This window comes from Anser anser (assembly GCF_964211835.1).
Source record: "Anser anser genome assembly, chromosome: 12".
NCBI classification, from domain to species: domain Eukaryota; kingdom Metazoa; phylum Chordata; class Aves; order Anseriformes; family Anatidae; genus Anser; species Anser anser.
Window position 1 is genome coordinate 21199736 of NC_139733.1, and position 20917 is coordinate 21220652.

The 20917-nt window shown below is 38.3% G+C and overlaps 1 protein-coding gene across 4 annotated transcripts in view; it reads left to right on the forward strand.

Annotated features, from left to right (window-relative positions):
* CNTN6 (contactin 6) overlaps positions 1-20917 on the forward strand; it is a 143443-nt gene that overhangs the window by 22834 nt on the left and 99692 nt on the right. For all 4 annotated transcript variants that reach the window (XM_083795181.1, XM_083795180.1, XM_083795173.1 and 1 more), the window contains exon 2: positions 6240-6374. In XM_083795181.1, coding sequence (XP_083651307.1) covers positions 6320-6374 — 55 coding nt within the window. In that variant the 5' untranslated portion in view covers positions 6240-6319. The remainder of the gene's footprint in view (positions 1-6239; positions 6375-20917) is intronic.

Here is a 20917-nt window from a genome sequence, read left to right on the forward strand (position 1 = left end):
TGTCCTATTGAGACTCAATTACTTCCAGTTGTGAATGCCCATGCAAATGGTTGTGCTGTTGCATGACATCGGTGCATATATTCACAATGTTCCGATGAAAGTGTATTGCTCCGACATCTTCCCAGGGCATTGCCAGAGCAACGCTAGCAGGATGCTAACTGCACACGGAGCACATGGGTACTTTCTGCAGTGCATTGTTAGGACAGGAGGGTTTCTGCTTCCAAGCAGATCCAGACAGTTTATGCTTCCATTGTAATCCTCATTGGACAATCTTCAAAGACATGGCATAAAGCTTTATAAATGCTGCTTTCAGCGAAAATGAATCTGTATGAAAAAATCAAAATGATTTTTAAAATGTGAAAATTCTGTTACCTCTTGTACTCATAAGAAAAAGGAGTAAATCCTCAGAAGAATCCTTCGTCATGGGATGAGTAGGTTCAACTGACGGAGGGGTGGTGGATCCTTTTTGACAGCTTGCTCAACCCAAGCCTTTTGCCTTGTCCTGTTATTATTCAGTAAGCCAGTTATGGCCATCATATATGCTTATTTCGATACCATTGAATCCATATGGGGAGCTGAAATGACCCATCACAGACACAAAAGTAGAGTCCGGTCCATTACCCCTCATACACCAATGTGGTGCCTTAAAGTGGGGAGTTTAAGGAATAAAACCATCCATATTGTCACACGCTATATTGATCCCAATGTCACCTGAAACACAATGAGCTGTTAGAATTTTGGAAAATGTTTTGAAGAGATAAGATTTGAATGCCCCCAAAAGATTTACATAATGAATTTGAATTACAAATAAGCTACAGTATTTTCTGTTTCTCTAGGAAAGCAGGCAATAGGAGTCAGGAATGAAAAACAAATGACAATTCAAGTCTTTCTGTGAAAAAGGGAATATAAGAGTAATAAGTATCAGACACCTTAGTTAAATAAAGTCAGGTACTTCTCTCCTTTTGAAATATAGTTCAATAATTTTAAATAAGCAGTAAGTAGTACAACAGCATAGGTAAATCTTGCTGGAACCTGTAAAGCTGGTCTTTTCTGCTTCTGCTCTGGTAGTTACAAGTATTTGCTATTCAGTCTGTTATGGATATCTGGAAAATAGTTTGAGTGCAGAAAGCGCCTCAGGGATAAAAAGTTTGAAAAGAAAAATGTAGCTGTATATCATTGGCATTCATGAGAAAATTCACATTAGATGCCTTCAAATCAGGTGCTCAGGAGACAATATAGAGATCAGGAGCTACGGTGTGCCAAGAATGCAAGCCTAGCTGGGACAGACTCAGCTTATTTCCTGGCAGACGAAGAATACAGAAGTATGTAAGGCCAAATTCAAAAGATAATATAGATGTGTGGAAGCTGGTGGGAGGGAAAGCTGAGGCTGCAGAATAAAAAGGCTATGCATGCACTCCCTGGATTATAGCCTCTTATCTCCACATTTTTATCCTTTTCCTCCTACATGCATTCCACAGATCTCTTTCTATAGGTAGTTACACCAATATACGGCTCCGGATTGAAGCTCCTCTGCCAGCATCACTGTGGAATTTTGCCCCAAATCCCTGTTGTTAACCACTGCTTCTTTCACCAGGTCAAAAAGTTACTCCTTCTGCAAACATAGCTACATTTTGCCATGGGTAAAAATGTCAATTTGCTTGAATTTAGCTAAGAGCAAAATCTCATCATTCCCACTGCCTGACAACTTTTACCTTGGAAAGATGTCAGTTTGCCACCTGAACTGACTCCTTTTTGCTTTTACGATGGTAACAGACAGTTGTGGCAGAAATGTGAAATGTTGCATATTTTCATGAAAGCTCAGATGACACTATAATTGCATTTTCCCCTTTGTCAAAGACTTGATCTTGTAAATGTTTTGTTACTCAAAAAAAATAAGCAGTAGAAGAAAGTATGGGTCTCACAACCTAAAGCCAAGACAATACTTTAAACCTCTGTTCAAACTATGAAATAATGAGCAAAATATTAGCATTTATGTTACTGCATTAAATGTATGTCAGACCACTTTCATTAATAAATGAATCTATATCTTATCCCTTCCAGATCTAATTTTCAGGAGGGGAAAAAAAAAAAAAAAAAAAAAAAAGCAATATAATTACAAGCTTAGGACACATGCTAAAATAGCTTTCCCTCTGTGTGCTAAGTGCAATGTCACTGAGTTAATTCCTCTGCCCATATCCCATGTTTAGATGGAAATTGTCAATATTCCAGATATCCCAAAATAAATGTTGGGATGAAAGTAATATTTTTGTACCCTTTCTCTCCAATAACATTACCTAGAGCATTTGCAAAGGGAGGCAGGTGATGCACGGCTTGGCCAGGCAGTGGCATAGCTGACCAGTGGGTTTCCCAGAAACTCCTAGCAGCCACCTTATTTCCAATGCAGCATTTCTGTCTGTTCATCTCAGATTTGCACCTGTATGTCCCACACATCACATCTGGATGTCTCAGGATTATATAGGTTTCCTTCCCTGACAGATGAGAAGAAAAACTGGCAGCTAAAAAATATCCGTGGATCGAGTCCTTTCCTAGTGACTTCTCTCATGGAAAAAAATAAAAAAAAAAATAAAAAATATGATGCTGACTACTTCTGTAACAAACATATTTGTATAAATTACACCCTGTTGACAAATGGACGTGCAATCAGTATTTTTAGATGAAAATGTAATATTTCCCCCAATGATCATATTTAACATACTTTGTTTTCCATCTGTCTATCTAGACCGATGGTTCAAACTGTGACATAACAATTATAATAAGTGATAGTGTTACATCCAGAAAACAAAGAGTATGATGGCACAATTTATCTTGTTACATTTCTTGATTTAATGCCAGTTTGGGGTTTCTAGTCTGAACCAGATTTTTCTTATGTCATAAATATTTCATTTTTTTCATTTATTCTTGATTTAGTTTGACAGTAAATAATCCCATGGAAGCTGCTGTTGGAAAGACGTTGTAAAAATTATTAAGTGCCTGCTTGCCAGTTAGGTCCTTGTGTTTGTCAGTGAAATAAGTAAAACAGTTGGGTTACTTACAGGAAACATATATATATATATATATACATACATATATATACATATATACAGGTTTATCTGCAGTAATGCCCCAGATTTGCAGCCTCAGAAGGAGCTACAGTTCTGGAGATTAATCAATAGCCTACAGGAATATGAATATTTTTGGAAATATATTCTGGATACTGTCAGCAGGAGGTATTTGCTTCTTGGTTTCAAAAGACTTACATATAATTGAAAGAGAGGACGAGTAAACAGAGATTTTTTTTGGAAGGAACTGTCCTTGTAGTAAAGGGCGAGTATCTTGGAAGAGGAGGCATGTGATCGGTTGATTGGGTTGTATTGGTGATTTTCTGTGATTCAAAATATTCCCCCTGGAAAGCACATGAGTAATATTGGAGGGTTTAAGTCCTTTTTCTTTTGAGCCATAATTAGTGCCTTTGGCAACAGTTGCACCTTTAAAAGGGATTTCAGCAGGTGCGTGCAAAATAACTCGCATGGTAAATACTTAATGACAAGAAACAGAATGTGTTTGCGAGGACCTGAGGAAATGGAGTTGGGTGGGAGCAGAGTGGGCAGCACTGGGAAACGCTTGCTGCCCATATCCAGGAAAACAACAAGAGAAAAACATCCAGCACAGGAGATGAATGCAAATAGAAACGCCAAGGAAACACAGCTCATGGGAATGTGCAAAATTCATTGCAATAACTTCAGCAAAACGAGGGTAAAGCATCGACAAATACTGCTTCTTATCCGCTGCTGCTACCAGAGCCCGTTCACATCCGACAAGGTGCTCTGTCAGTAAACGGGCACTTTGAGCCTCCTCTCCCAGAGGTGCTGCTGGACACACAGGTCGTGGTTGTTTGAGGAACCTTCCTGCAGACAACAGATCCCTCCTGTGAACCCAGCATTAGGAAAAGGATAAAACTGGGAAACAGGGGAAGGCAGGGACATAAGGAGAAGTCAAAGTCACAAAAATAATGTAAGACATGGGAGGAATTAACATGAAACTTTAGTAAATAAGAAAAACTCTCCCTTAACTGACAAACAAAACCAGATAACAATTGTCATGCCTGCAGTATTGATCTGAAAGGGTACATTCTGTTTAGGAAGGACAAGTAAAAAAAGATAAGATTTTTTTTTTTTAGTCTTAAATATCCGTGATGTGTACACCAGCTTTGAGACAAATATTGACAAACAGAAGAAAGTGTGTGAAATAAATATGATCCAATTCAATAAGGAAAAGTACAAGGTTTCACACTCAGGTAGAAATAATCGATGCACACCTTCAGTATACGCAGGAGGTTTAAAGAAGGGGTTAGATTGGAGCCTGAACTGAATGCAAGTTTTTTTTTTAAAAAAAAAAACAACCTTCATTTGGGGATGTGAAAATAGCAAACGGCTGTTTGGCACTGGTTCCACAGGTGGGCGACTGTGCCCAGCTCTGGGCAGTGTGCTTAAAGAAAAGTGCCGGCTATGCTGAAATAATCCAGAAGAGACAAGGTAAAATAATGATTTAGGATAAACAAAGTAGGAATCGTCTAGTATAAGATACAATAATGCTTTCCAAACATGCAAAAACTATAGAGAGAAATCCGTGTCTATTGAGAGTCGACAAATAACGGCTTTTATAACCAAAGCTAGGAATAATTTTTAAATTGACAACATTATCAGGGTTTCCCAAGGAAGTTACGGAAAGTCTCGTATCACTGTAAATCTCTGAAGGATGAAAAACATTTGCTAAGTACATTTTAGGTGCATTTAATATTGCTTGGAGCAGGATTGCCTGATATATAAAAGTACCATATAACTCAATTTCTGTTTCAACAGAATTATCCAAACTTGGATTTCATTTTTCTTTTTAAAGAGCTCAAGCCATTTACACTTAAATAACACTAAAGTGCTTCTCTTACCCTGGATGTGTGTGAGGCAGAACCTTACAAAAGATTAAAAGATTAAAAGAAACTGCTTTTTTCATCCTTTTTTTTTTTTTTCTTTTCCAAAAAAATTTGGAAGCTTGTCAAGGTTTGATCATTCCCCACCTGAAATGGCAACTGGCAATGGTGCACCAGGTTGATATGTGCAGAGATACCTGTAGAGCCCTGAGACCACCTACAACTCTTAGGTGAAGCTTATAAAAACATGTGAAGAGAATTAGATTCCTTATAAAAGTGAGATGATTTCCAAAAGAGTTGAATGTGGGATGATTTCCAAAAGAACTGAATTTCTTCATTTGCTAAAAACCATCTTTCTCATTCACATCGGTACTAAATTCTAGGGCAACCCTGTATGATTTTTTTCACGCTGGTATGAAAAATGAGACAAATGAGAAGAGGTTATGGATCCCTAAACATGGCTCATAAATGCAATTTCTCAGGGGAAATTTTTTTAGCACTTAAAGGGTTTAGAATGATTTTATGATTTTGTAAGCCCATTTTATTAAGTGATTTCTCTTTTCAGCTCCTTTATGAACTGATTCTCAACGGTAAATTACAAGTTTACCCTTTGGGAGTGAAGGCCAAACACATTTTTTTTTCCTGGTTTAATTCATCATATGTTGACTGAAATGTCAAAGGAAATTAAAGCAAATTGTTATGTAAATACTTGTGGGTGTGTGTTTCATTTCTGAAGAATAAACCTGATGACAAAACAAAAAAAAAAGTTGTTTTTGTTGTTGTTATTTGTTTTTGTGTAGTAAATGTAAAACATTATATTGCTTTTTCCTCCCATATGAGAGCTCCCATTCTGCACCAGTAGCTGCTTATGTTACATTACATTCACCAAAGGATCCTCTCCTGGATTAGAAGGCAGAATACTATAAGGCAAGAAACTTCATAAAGTGTGACTAACATTTAGCAGGCAAGAACAGTACTTGCGAACACCCTTTCTCCTAACCCAGCCGTGTCTGGTGAATGCCCCAAGCACAGATTTTGCTTTCTCGCTTGGAGAAACTTGGTCCTGTGCTTGTGTTCTCTGTGCCGTAAGGAGAGGATGGATGGGTCTCAGATATTACATATGCCTTTCATGGAGCTCATTTCCAGCTTTGTGTCTTTCTGGAATTAATTTTATGTTGGGATGATCCTGATTTATTGCGTTGTATGTGTCTGAATCTTCAGTGGTGCAGAAGAACAGGATTTTACACAGGGAAATCGGGGCATTTGTTCTGAATCTCTACTTTAATTACCCAATATCTCCTCCTGTTTTTTACAGAATATCAAGGTAGTCACAGGAAGACACACTTTACTTTCTGCTGATTGGATGGGAGGAATTTTTGACCTTAGAAAGTGGAGATGGTGTTGCCATGGAAACTAATAATTCTGCTGCCATTCATGAGCTGCAGCACAGGTAAAATGTTCCACTGTTAGTGTTTGTGATTGATAAATCTGTATCAGTATCATAATTCTTCTAGAAAGGAAGCAATTACCAAAACTAACAGTACTTACTTGCATGAACAAGTGACTAAGGAGCTTTTCGTTAGAACATCTTTTAATTTGAAAAACCACCAGTTGCTGCCTTTGAACCAGGAAAACGTGTTTCAAGATCATAAGAAACTGTACTTCAGCAAATAGCTTTAAAAAATATTCTAAGCTGTAGCATTGAGAAAAAATTACAATTTTCACTTTGCTAACAGCAAGCACATGCATGCGCATGCATTTCTTAGCCACAGTGTAAGAAACTCCCAAGCCAGCAAGTTTAAAAACCAGAATACCTTAGTGAGCATTGTGTGGATGGCTTAGTGCTCACACTTAAAGGTATACCAAACCCTCAGAATGCCTCTGTACTAGTAAAGTATCTTTAAATCACATTTACATTAAAGACAATTGTAAATATTCATCGATGAAATCCAGAACAGGTAAGAATCCTAAGGACTTTCAAAGCAGAAATGCCAAAAGTGAAAGGAAATCTTGCTTCGTGCCTGAAGCAAATGGAAATATTTCTTCCGCCCTTGTCTCCAGTTGGCATGGTGATGGACCCTCACACAACCCCTGCTGTCACTGCTCCAAGCCCTGGGCATCGCCTCCGTCCTCAGATGGCATTCAGAGGAGAAAGCGTGGTTGGAGGAAGCAGGACTGCTTTCCCCCATTCTCCTTCTTGAATATCCCTTGTGCTTAATTAGTCCATCAGCTGGTTGCTGACATATCGGGAGGTAAAATGTTCTTTTCTGCCTACCTGGGCTTTGTTCACCATAAGGGTTTGGTGTTCCGAGTTCATTTGTTTTTTGAACCTTTCCTCTAATTCAAAAGGTATAACTTGATAATCCTGCTTCATAAAATCGTATAAATGGAATTAACTCATGTGACTCAATACAGACTCATCTGAGACCAGAGACCAACGGTAACTGAACTCTTTGAGGTTATAATGAATTTGGGGATGCACTGACCTTTCACACAGTCTGTGAGAGAAACCATGACAACTGACTTTTGTCTATAATTAATGTATTGAACTCTAAATATCTGGTATGTTACTTGTGTACTTATGAAGAAATTGTATTAAAGCAACCTCAAATGATACTTAAATTAATTATGTCCTGCATGAGTCAGCAGCTGCTTGAAATGAAGAAACTACAGAAGCAGAGTGCAGACTGCAGTAGTATTTTAAAATGCAATTCAAATTTAAACTGATAGCTTTTTGTTTAATAGATTCCAGGTGAAAATGTAAATCTCAGGAGCTGACATTCTGTGAAATCAATACTAAGTGGCTGTTTCAGTAACAAACAGCCAACATGTTAAGGACTTCATATTAAAATACTTGTACACATTTCAAATAAGCAGTCACTTGTTTAGGCCCAAATATGCTGAACTAAACACAACAACAAGTTTAGGAACCCAGTCTTCCCTTTAATTACCTTCAATTGTAACCACGTTGGGTGCCCACTGCCCCGCCATGGTGTTTATCAGCCCTGCTTGCATACTTCTCATATGTCATTTCTTTCTTTACTCATCTAAGTAAAGGAAGTAAAGGACTTATCTTTTTTTTTTTTTTTTTTTTTTTTTTATGTATAGGATGCCCCTATTTCTTAATTGCTTATTGCTTTTAGCAGTTATGCAATAGATGGCGATCCTGAAATTTGAGTCACTGGAGGACCAGTACAGCTTAGTGGTGGACAAGATATTCCATGTTTTATGTTTCCATATATAACCTTTTCCTTCACTTCTTTTCACTAAGCTTTCATTTTTAAAACTTTTTGTCATCTTCATCTTTCTTGTCAGAGGGTCATCTTTTAATGAGACAAGTATCCTGGGCCAACTGAGTTAAAACATACTAGGAGCTCACTTTTATATTAACTTGTTCATTTTTTTAAGACTTAATAGATAAAATTTAAATGTTCCATAGCCCTAAGCACCAAGAGTAGACCACAACAGCACCTTTGTCCTGATCCTACCATCAATTAAGGTGCCCACTGACTTCATCTAGAAAAGTTAATTTATACTTCAGTATAAATTATCTCCCCTGATTTCAGTGGAGGTATGCTGATTTTTACTACGCGGCATTCTGAAATATGCTTGACGGTAATAGTCAAACTTGCACTTATGGGTAAAACTTCTTTGACTTACTATATGGATGACTGGCATCAATATAGTGGTTGATAGAACTGAGTGGGAAAATTAGAAACTAGGCACGACGCTGTGGAGAACAGTCTTGTGGGCTGGGACCTGAAAAATATCTCAGGTTGTTGGTCAGCCATTTCTTCCTTGTCTCTACCTCAGTTATACCAGCCGTGTAGAATAAAAATGATATTGACCTATAAATTAATCTTAAATATAAGGATTAAATCTGCTGCATAGCAGAGCTAGATATTATTGCCCCCTAAAATGGCAGTTCAATTACTCAAAAATCAAATTACTCTCTATATTTCAAATCTATGGAAAGCTCATGTATAGAGCATTATTCCCTCCAACTCTTGTTTTCCAGCAGTGGTGGTTTTTTTGTTTTGTTTTGTTTTGTTTTGTTTTGTTTTGTTTTTTATGTGACTCACAAGGGGTCCTTTGGGGGTTTTCTTGCAAGTGCCTTAAGGGATGAAATAAAACAAAGTAATGTATGCATGCACAGTGACACAGTGAGGGAACAGATTAGACTTTTTTTCATAACCCATTGCTATTTAAATGAGATAATCTGATCTAAGCAGAGCACCAGAGGCGAGAAGGCTGATGAAGATAAACACAGAGATCATTACTTTAAATTCTGTGTATTTGTTGTAAGGATGCATGACAGCCTTCTCTTTACAATACAGTTGAAATTTAAACATTGCTCGATATTAACATGCTAAGAATGAGCACTCACTTTCTGGATTAAAGATTTAGACAGAATTTTGAGAATCTGATATCAACAGAAAAGTGGCCTGAGTGCTCAGGAAAGAAAAGAAATGTTTCTTCAAAAAAAAAGCTGTCTCAAGTTTTCCTCCCATGGCTGCCCTTAGCTCACGTTCTGTCCTCTGGAGCTACCATGCAAGGCTTGTTGCCAGCAGTATCACTCCAAGAGAGAAAGCGATCTTAAGCATAGCCCAGATGCACATTAGGCTGTTATTTAGAAATGGGAGCTATGCCTGGATCTGCTGCAGGTTGCCCATGTAACTGTGTGTGACACATCTGTCTGTCTCTCTGGTTCCTCCATTCCCTCCTTTGCCTATAGGGTTATGTTCAATGCTGCAATGCAAATAATAATTTGATCATATATATGTTACAAAAGCCTTTCGCCCATCCTTTTCCATTACCCAGGTTAGGAACATAGGATCTTATATAAGTATGGATTGCAGATCTTCAGGGAGAAGAGAAACATGTGCTGTTTGATTTTCCCAGTGGCTGATCTAAATATATGATGCTGGGGGAACAAATAAGTCTGTTGGTAGCTCCCTTCACAGCAGCATAGCTACAGTCCCACTCTGGCATCAATTTCATTGCTTCAGTCTCAGCTTCCCTGCTTCCTTCTGTCACTTCTCCTAGGCTCCTTACCATTCAGGAAGAGGAGGAGAGCTATCTCCTAAATGTTTCTGCAATTTCACTCTTCTTCCTGGAATGCTTATCCAAATTTTGTGTCTTTCCCATTCCCAAAGGTTGTTTTGACTCCCCTCTTCTCTGATTCTTGGTGGCTTCTGTGCTTCAAAAATATATAATCTTCAATACAGAGATGGCCTTCGCAACTGTCCTTTGCTCTACTGGTGATCTCAGATGGAAGCAATTGGAATTTCCAGTGTTAAAGCTAATGAAAAAGGAAAGTGTCAGTAAAAACTGTCAGGCACTTAAAATTAGCCATAGACAAGATAAGTATTAAAAGCCAAACCAGTTAGTCTGAACTTTCATTTTGGAATGAGGCAGTAATTATATTTTTACAATCTTTTGGCTTATTGGATGAAATTCAATTGAAGATGCAACTGCAACCTCCCGGGCTGTATTTTGGCCCATCATTTTGAAACTGCTAAATTAGAGAGAGAAATTTCCTGATGTAAAGTGTCCTGATACTCCTTTGGGTCACAGCATGATGAATATTGAATACATCACATCCCACGCTCTGCCTGCAGTCTCTTGCAGATTTATTGTTAGCATAACAGCACCTTTAGGAATGGAACAGCAGACCATATATTTTAAGACAAGTGACATCTTTGCTATTTCTAACAGCAAACTGTGGAGATGAACTAGTCCAGCCTGGAAATGTTAAGGCACTTCTGAACAACCAGAGGCATTCAGAGACCCACTGATGAGTCAGAGAAAGAAAATAATTAGGTTTCCCTTGCACAACATGGAAGTTCTCATGACTTTGGGAAACAGTGACCCTGAAAGTTCTATTTCTGTAAATGACTCCCAAGCCTCAAGCAAGAGAGGATGACTGGTGATGTAGCGAGGCCCTGGCAAAGGCTAATGTGGGCTTTGGCAGATGGGAGAGAAGGTCTCTCAGGTGTGACCTTCATTCTCATCTTCCTCTGGTACCTCATTTGCCTTTCCCCTTACGTGCAGCAGATCAGTCGTCTGGGTCTGACGTGGGCCAGTGAAGTCCCAGCTAACAGCCAGTACTCTGAGAACTGCCACATGTGCACAGATACAAAACCAGGGCCTTCAATTAATACTTACTGAATTAACAGGAAAAATATTAGTATCCAAAAAAGGATGTGAAGATGTGCAAGATAAAGGAAAAACTTGACATATAGCAGCGAAAATAAGTTATTTTTCTAATCCATCACCTGGTTTTGCAGACATAACATTTGGAAAACTTTAGTATCCAAATGTTGCCTTAAGCTATAAAACAGGTGAGTTGTATACAGCGAGCTGCTCTGTTTCTGCTCATTTCTAGAAGGGCTTACACAGAGCTGGTCTTTAATTTTAGAAAGGAAAATGAACAATTATTTCTTTTTCCTGTCTCTTATCAGAACCACAAACTGCTGCTAACTCAAGGGTAAAAAGGAGACAAAATAAACCAGTATGTGAGAAATGTGAACCTCTGACTTCAGCACAAGACTATGTAAAGGACGGACCCTCTCGCGACTGAGAGGACTGGTGCTCAGGAAGCCCGTGAGCAACTTCTGGATCTGCCACTTGCTGGCTGCAGGAGCAGGAGGATGTTACAATGCAAAGTGGAGTTTAAGATAGCTATTTCCTTCACTGCTCAGTTCCAAGAGGGATATATTCACAACAGTTTGTGGTTTCAACTGCTATGGTAATGAAGCACATGTAGAAAGGAATGACAATGCGGCAGTGATTATAACATCAGTAAAAGGTGACAAGTGACATTAGCAGTGGTGAGAAGGACTCAGCTCGGGTATTTTTACGTCTCCACAGATTTCAATGGCAGTCTTATCATTGGTTTTGAAAAAGGAAGAATTAGGGCAAGGCTGAGCATTTTTGAAAGCCTCCCCTACCATATTTAAGGATTGTAAGGGTTTTTGCAGCTTTGCAGTAAAAAAACATAAGCCCACCTCCCAGGCAGTCTTTACTCAGAGTCAGACGTGTATCACTGCGATGTTTCCCAAGTATGCCATATCACGTCAAACTGACCTGCTGGATATGTCAATCATTTGACGTTATATAATGTGGGCTAGATTCACGTTATAGAAGCATCTTCCTTATTATACTTCGTTTCCAAGAAAAAAATGTCTTTTTGAATTCCCTCAAGTGCATGGACATATGGTGAAAAAGAGGATAGAGCTCAGATGCTTCTTTGAGGGTCAATACACTTTCAGATTTTAGGTTGCATTGATTTAGCTGTCAGAAAGATGTTATTTACAGTTCCTGAAGTTAAGTGGAGCATGCCAGAATTCATGGAAGTCATTACTGGAACTTTATGTTTTCTGTGTGGCTCCAGAGTAGAAGTCTTTTCTATAGTCTGAAAGGCCCAACCCATTCTTATAGGAAATGAGTTCTTTTTCTATATTGTGAATTTTACGTGGTTTCTTTCTGTTTCATATCAAGTAATTTAATCTCTTTGTATGAAATGCTCATTAACTTCGTAAAATAACATCCTGGTGCTTTATATATATATATATATATATATATATATATAAACTTTGTGTGTGTGTATGTGTATGCAACAGCTTCAAAGAAAATTCAATTGCACTTTATTATCAGTGCCAAGAAGTTGAAATTAACAGGTGATTAAACACTGAAAATATTTTGAGCATTTCCTTTTGCCAGGAATAGAAAATTTAAGTAGAAAATAAAAATACAAACGCCTCCTTAAGATGGCACAATAATGTGTCACTGACACAGTTGACTTAACTTAGACACATCATTGTTTTCAAGGCCAATTTAACTGAATATAATTCCTACATTTAATGTATATAATAATCTCACCATTAAGCTAACATTTAAGACATTGTTTTGCAGAGGTCACTATTAGACAAGGATACTTCATTAACGAATGTGCAACTAAAACCCCAAAGCTGGATTTTGAGATTCCCTGTTACAGAGTTGAGGCTGTGGCATCTCGGTCCGGTGTATTGTTACACTAATCAAATAATGGATTCCCTTGAAGTTTAACAATCAATTCCTTTCTCTTTCTAACATCACAACCCATGCCTCAAGTAAAGCACTAGCATGTGAAAGGTTAGGTTTTAGTGTGGTAAGAGTGACAGACATGTCCTACATGAAATGAAGAGAAACCCAGCTGTAAACTGTAACTTTACACTAATAGAAAAAGGATGCAAATGGACAGACAGTAAGAATGATAAGGATTTAACCTGTTTCTGGAAAACAGGCCTTGGAAATGCACAAAATGATTAAATCTGCTTTACTTAGAAATGGAAACCCAGATCTAATTTCCATATGGCTTAATATTCCCACCCAGCAGATCTGCACACACTGACATTGGGTGAAGACCTTGCTCGCTAACTTTTAAGAGCTGTAACCATATCCACTACTTCCACGTAATCACAGGCTGATCATCCCTTCCATTGTTTGCAGAAGCTTGAAAATAAAATGTCTCTAGTTATCGATTTGCTACTTCTTTTTCATTTAGCAACTATTGATTGCTGTTTATGTGTGTGTGTTTCTTGTTGAGCAGAAATTAACACTGAAAACTTCTTGGAATTCACTGCATTCATACCTACTTGGCATTCCTGGGGGAAATTTGTTATCACAATCATTGTACCTGGGCTTTTCAAAAAAATTTTTTTTTTCTTCCTCCAAACTCTTAGCCACAAAGAATTTATATATTCAAAATCTTTTTATTTATTTTTTATCTATTGCTATTATTGGCACTTGTCTGGGACAGAAAATGGGGTTGTCACAGAGCTGAGTTCACAGACTTATTTCAGATACTACTACTTTTTTAAGGTTTTGGTTCTTATGCCTACATTACAAACAGAAAACTCCTAGGGATGTGGGGCATTTCTTTTTTCTTATGACTATATGGAAGAGAAACTCAGGATTACCACTAAAATTGCTTGCTGTGTGTGCATGGGAAGCCAAGTCTGAGACATATGCTGATCTGTAATTTGAGAAAAATATGGATGGATTAGTCTACTGGGGCCATGTGTAAGGACTGGATGAATGAAAATTTATGAGGTAGAGATGAGACATTGTTTGAACCATGTTATATCCAGATCGCATGGTTTTCCTACTTTGGTGCTATCAGCTCCAAAAGCAATCGAAATCACAAGCCAAGTACACATTTTTCCATGAGACTAGATTATAGTTCTGAACCTTCAAATAATGAAAATAGATTCTTCTTATTTACCTTGTGTTCATTTCTCATCCTTCAGAATTCCCCTTTTCTGTATTCTGTCATCAAATATTAAGGTTAGACTTCAAACAAACAAATAAAACAAAAAAAAAAAATCAAAGTGAAAAGCAACTTTTAATTTACATGGAATTACATGGTTTCAGAAACTGCAGAGAAAACTGCACCTAATATTTCCAGATTTGTGCTAATAATTGCATTAGTTGACAAAATACTTATCACAGTTACCATTCAGACAGAAATAAAGCTCTCTGTCTCCTGCAGTAGGTAAGAGGGGAGTAAGAGAGTGATTTCTGAATACAGAGGTAGACTTCAGACCAACAGGACACCAGCAGCCCACACTTCTCTGGGTCCTTCTGCTTCCCTAGATCTGCGTAAGGTCTGTCTGGAGGTGACAATCCTTGTCCTAGTAGGGCAGCTTAAAGAGGAAACTGTCTAAGTCCTATCAGCTTTGCAGCAGGAGGTAAAGCTATAGAAGTTAATCCTAACCTCTATGCCTTTACTTTTATGAGTTTGATTTTTAGACCTTTTTAGGATTTTAACAGTAGGATTTTTTTCGCCTGTGTAGCATAATACTATGGTATTGTGTCCTTTGTTCAATATTAATATATGTTTTATTGTTCTACTCTAATTACATTCTCTTTGTTAAAGGGGCAATATGTTTTCCTCTGACAGATCCTGCATCTCGTTGTTACTGGATCTTGGTTATTCTCTGCCATTGTTATTAATAATTTGTAGCAATTGAATTGGTATTAGACTATTACTCTGCTAAATCACTTTTGTTGCTAATTAAGGCACTATCTGTGATATTGTTTAGCTCCAAACGCCATGCTCGTGGTATAATTACCTGAAAGTCATTCGTTTCTACTTATGTAAGTCAGGTCTTTTAATCAAGCCTCCTGTGAGCTTTGCCATGGTGTGAGCTGCCGTCAGTAGGAATGAAACGTTCTCATGGACAAAGATATTTTTGTAATGACAAATGTACCTTTCACTGTACTCCTGGAAGGCCTTAGAAATAGAATAATTGTACTTGATGGCTCCAAACTGGGCACAAAAGAAGAAGGAGGGTTTTGAGGGAAAAGTGAAAGATTGCTGAAGCAATCCAGCTATTGAAGATACCAGCAAAGAAAGTCACCATTGCTTTAAAATGTCTTCTCTTCACAATATACTTGTATATAAGATCAGATCTATCGTACTGTGTTCTTGGGATAATATTTTCTTTGAATAGGCAACATCACTTCATTATTTCCCTGGGGACTTCATTCCCTTTTGCTCCCAAGCAGAAGACACAAAATGGCTGCCCTTAGGCCATTAGTGGGAGCTCACATTAATGGCTAGGGGACTTACTGATGTAAGTCTAAAGTAAGCATGACTCCCTTTTAGTGATAGCACATCTGGCATAATCCGTATATTTCAAACATTTTAAATAGATCCATGAAAGTCAAAACCGCTATTTGTTAGTGTGTAGTTCGTCCTGAAGTCGTTTTGCCTGAGTATGAAATGATAGCAGATAGTCATAGTGAAATCAGTGTGCGAGGGCTGTTCCTCACCCCCCCACACACACTGTACATGTGCACACCAGTGCCATAGTTAGGTAGAATTTGATTTCTGCATCTTCATTAGTTCATTTCTATTTCCGATGTGAGCAGACAGAACCAAGAAGGCTGCAGTACTGGCAGTTTTTCAAGCAGTGACAGGCTGGACTGAAGTCACATCTCACCTGCTGGCAGTGTCACCCTGAGCACCCTTGTCTTGCTGCCAGCGCCTGCTCAAAGGACCGTTCAAAGGCAAAGGATGGCTCATGCTGTTAGCAGCTTCACCTTTCTTTTATCTCTTTATCTCTTTATTTTTTGTATGGGGATTTTTGTGGGAGATGTTCTGTCTCCTTTCCCGTCCCAGCTCTAGCAGCCACCTCGTATCTTGCAGAGAAAGGCTGAGGTAGGCAGGGGCACGTCACTACAAAGCTTTGGTTCATGGTCAGTTATTTTCACACATCCATCTCGTGCCTATGGGTATATTGTTTACAGCTGGATTTCCTTAAAAACTGATGCAAAGCTCATTATCATTTGAGATAAAAAAGAAAACAGGAGCATGTTATAAAAATCAGAGAACAGACTTTGTCCTTTGGCTTCCTCTTTGCTGAATTGCTGTGTGCTTTTGGACAGATTTTTGTTTATATTGCTTCACTGCCTCAGCAGACATCCAGGCTGCCATTCCTCCCAAACTGCAGCTTTGTCTCCATCTAATAGACCATGCACTGAATTCACCCTGGAAAATGGCTTTGTAGTTTAGAGTAAAATCTACCAAAACTTTGACTCACGTGCTTAGATGGCCTTCCCACCAACACAGGAGTGGTTAACGGAACACAGTTTCTTCATCTTCTAATAATGTCTCACTTCGTACACTTACACCAAATAGATTTTGATGATAGATTACTGTTCTTACAGCTTATATATATATATATATAAAATTATACTGGAACAGCCAATGTGAAAAAACCTGCAGGGGTTAATCTCTGCTAACATCTTGTTGAGCACTAATCAGATTCATAGTTCACTCATATTAGTCTAAAGCTACTGAAATCACTGACAGTATAGTGCACCAAATCAGAATATAACGTTATAACTTCAACCGCTGTTTCTAATTAGATTTATTCTGCTTTACACTGAATGTAGTAGAAATAAAAGAGTTTTCTCTACATCTTTCTTGTAAACATTTGTGGTATTCCAAAAGAGAAATTGTTTGCTCCAGGCCAGAGAAAATGTAGTTGTCTATGCAATAGATATTGAATTCATATTTGTCTGACAAGTGACCTTATCAGCCATGACTTGTCATCTTCTAATTAGTGTACATTTATTTTTTTTCACTAAATCAACCCCCAGCCTCTCCTAAAGATAAACGGATGTTATACAAAATTGTGTGTAGTGTTGCAATTAAAATGGTGGTGTACATGTACTCCACAAATTTGCCTTAAAGAAAGGTACATCTCCGTAATATATCAATCTGCCTATGAAGCTGATAGGCAGTCTAAGACTAACCGCAGAATGCTGAAATTTTACTGTGAGAGCTAAGGACTAGGAACAACTCCATATTATTAAAAATATTTCAAAGTATAGAAAGCAAACAACAAACCAGGTTTTGTTATTAATCCTGGATGTTTGCTTTCAAAACAAATCAGAAATAAATATTCCTCATAAAGTCTGAATCCACATGAAGTTCATCTGGATGGCAAGTTCCTTTTTGTTTCCATATGTATTTTTGAGATTTTCTGTGACAATGTTTAAATTCCCAGATGTTGAAGGATTTATCCTCACAAGATCTCTGAGTGTGTTTTGTAGTGATATTTACTTTTACAAAGCCTCCTCAATTCAAAAGCATTAAATTGGCTAAAGTAGGTAAGAATAAAAGGATGAAACTCAGCTATTTGTCAGCTACATGACAGTATCAAAAAGACCTTTTCTCTGCCAAAACAAACCTTTACATATTAAATGCAATGTAGAATTGCATCAACTGTCAATGCTTATCCCTGCTGTCACCTCCAAAGTAACTTTCAGGCACTGGCTCCCAAGGAGCTGGAGCATTTTGGGAGAGAGTCGAGCTCAGATTTTCAGTCTGACAAAGCAGCACTGGTGCCTCTGAGCTACTCCAGGTGACTTGTGAAAGCTAAGATCTCTGCTCGGTCAGCACTGTCAAAATCGATAATTTCTGGAGATGTACAGAATTAAAACTTTAGGAGCTGGGTAAGCTTTCATATAAATAGCCTGCATGTCTACAACTTTTAAGCATGTCCAGGAACAGATAGCTGCAGATTAAAAGACGTGAAAATTTGAATTTAATTCCTTTGCAAGTTAAATGCCCATGTCCTTAGACACCTTTAAATGTTACAAATTATCCGTGTTTTACAAGATAAAGAAACTGACCTGACAGTTAAACATCTAACACCTGTGTGACAAAAAGACTGAAACTCTGGAAACAGAATCCAGCCTGATTCACATTTTTTTCCCTTAAGACAACTTATCCCTACTCTTTTAACTAAAAAAAACATTAAGACACATGATTTGAAAAATCACCTGAGATTCATATTTTTTTAAAGAAACTTAACCTAAGATTTCTTGTCGCAGTTTGATATATATAAAATACTGTACTGTGTATAAACATGGCTAATTTATGGGGAGAAGATGAGAAAAGAGCACTTTGTCAGCCCAAAATTGGATGTTCATTGCAGGCCAAAAAAATAAACCAACAATATTTTATAATGCACTGATATTTAACTAAAATGTCTAAACAGTTTTTGAGATAATGGGGATGTGAAAACACTATGAAGCAGGCAATAAGTGCTTTGAAACAAAATGTTTTACATTCCATTGGTAGCAAATATTGAGGAGAGGAAACCTGTAGCACTCTGCTTTGTTCCTTTAAAACTCTGCACTCCAAACCTGCCTAAATTAGACCAGGATCTATCATTGATTATGTCATTCCCCAGAAATACGGCCTTCAGACTGTTTGTCATAACTCCATTGGTGATACTACACTGCAGACGTATTAAGTATCAGCCCAGATGATACAATTTTCCAGCTCCTACAAGCCAAACAAATATGTTCTCTGCCTTCTGGGACAAACGTGCCTGCAGATGGATGACACCGGGCTGTGATGTATGGGCTGAAGCTCTGCAACCCCTCGTGGACTTTTACGGTGCCTTTCCACCAGTACGATCAAGGCCCTTACATTTACAGGACAGACAGTCGTTCAAATACCTAAACCCCACTGAAATCAGGGGATCAATACAAGTTTGTCTTAGCAGCCTGAAACTCTCCACTCTCTCCATCTCTTCTGATGTTCTGTTTGATAATATTTTAACTCTGTGTTATTTAATGCGTTTTGTTTTTCTCTCTGTGTTTCATAGACTCTGTGATTCTATGAAATGCAGAGACAGATAAACAAAAAGCATGTTGTCTTTGCGTTTATTACATGTAAGTGCTCGCGGTACGCCTGTACTGTAAGCCCTGCCCGCCCCTGCGCCACGCAGCTGCGAGGAGCAGAGGAGTGCTCTCCTTCCTTTGGCACGTTACAGAATCAAACCACTTTCCTTTTTTCACATCTGCTTCAGTTTGAATTTCACCACTGGCATAGATGAGATGACTAATCCAATTTCTGTCTATGCAGAGAGTCCTCTTGCAGTCCTTTCTGCACATCTACTTTTTCCCTGAATAGTTGTCATTTAATGCCCCGTTATCTTAGATGGCACTCATTTAGTGGTTTATTAAGCAGTAATTTAGCAGCCTGTTATCAATTCCTGCTGTAGCTAGGAAAAATATGCAATCCAAGTATGCAAGATTTGTGCAGAATTACAGCATTTTTGTGATTTTTGGATTAGAGAAAAATTACAGAGAAGTAATACATACGAAATGTTTTGCCTGCATTTCATTACTGTCCCTCCATGAAAGCTCCCATCAGGCTGCTCAGAATGGAGATTGCCCTATCTCTATTTCTGCCTCCAGTCCAAGCAGTGACATTGTGCAAAATTGTGCAGGACTCCATGGAGTGAGTTAAGCAAAAGGAGGTCCAAAGCCTGGACTGGGTTTTCTGCTTGTGTTCTGACCTTTCTGGAAGGTTTCCAGGGAGGGAGAAGGCATGAGGCTTAGATTAGTTTTTGTGAGCTTAGTGAAAGGAGAGGGAAAATGGGGCGTTTAAATGAAAGTATAGGCAAGGGTAGAAACCAAAATGTGCCCTAGGCGTTAATTACAGTAGTGTCGAGGGATCTGTGTAAATCACAGCAGGAAAAAAATTGGTTTTGCAAAACAATGTTGATGATAACAAAGACAAAGTCTTGATTTGAAATTACAGCTTTCAAGTTCTGGATAAAATAGAAACATTTTCTTTAGTAAATAATTCCTGTTTCTTAAAATTGCCGTATTACAACAAGTGCTTAAAGTAGAGGTAAAAGGAGGCAAGAATGAGGATAAAGAGATGCCAGCCAGCTAAACTGGCAATGACAATCAAGTAGATACCAGAGAAGTGTAGATATAGATGTATTTTTTTATAGAAAAGCTGTTCTGGTTCTGTTTTCCCTCTGGAAACATAAGCATCGGAGACACCAGAGGACAAATCACACAAACTCTCCCCAAGTGGCAATTCATCCCACGCTCCACAGGCTCTTTGGAGTGAGTGCCTTGGGAAGAACGAACAGGGACCCCTAGAAAAACTGTACGTTGGATTCCTCTCTTTGCAACATCATAGCATTGAAACAAAGACTAAGCCATCAGAAAGGGAAATGGACTGCCTGAATGGTGTAACGGAAGGCCTCTCCACCTTATCGTTTTCCCCCGGGGTTTTCAGCCTGCTGGTGTCATCAGCGACATTTCCCCCCACCCACTCCTGACTCCCAAGCACAGCAGCTGTCATCTTGGCCCTGCCTGCCGAGCCCTCCCCTCCTGTCTCTGCTCCAAAGGAGAGTTTCAGTGCAGCCCTATCAGCCTGCATACTTTTTCTCCATTCAGTTGTGTTTTGTTTTGCTATTTATGCTGTCATTTTACTGAGAATAGATTGGAAAAAAAGGTCATTTTTTACTTGAGTGGAAAAGAACAGTAATTTGACAGTAAGACATTCCTGGCTTGCCATACATCAGAAATGTTGATATTAGACCCTTTAAAACAGACACTAGGGACAAAAATTGTCTGAGAACTCAATTGCTAGCTATTACTTTCCAAAACATGAGCATTTAC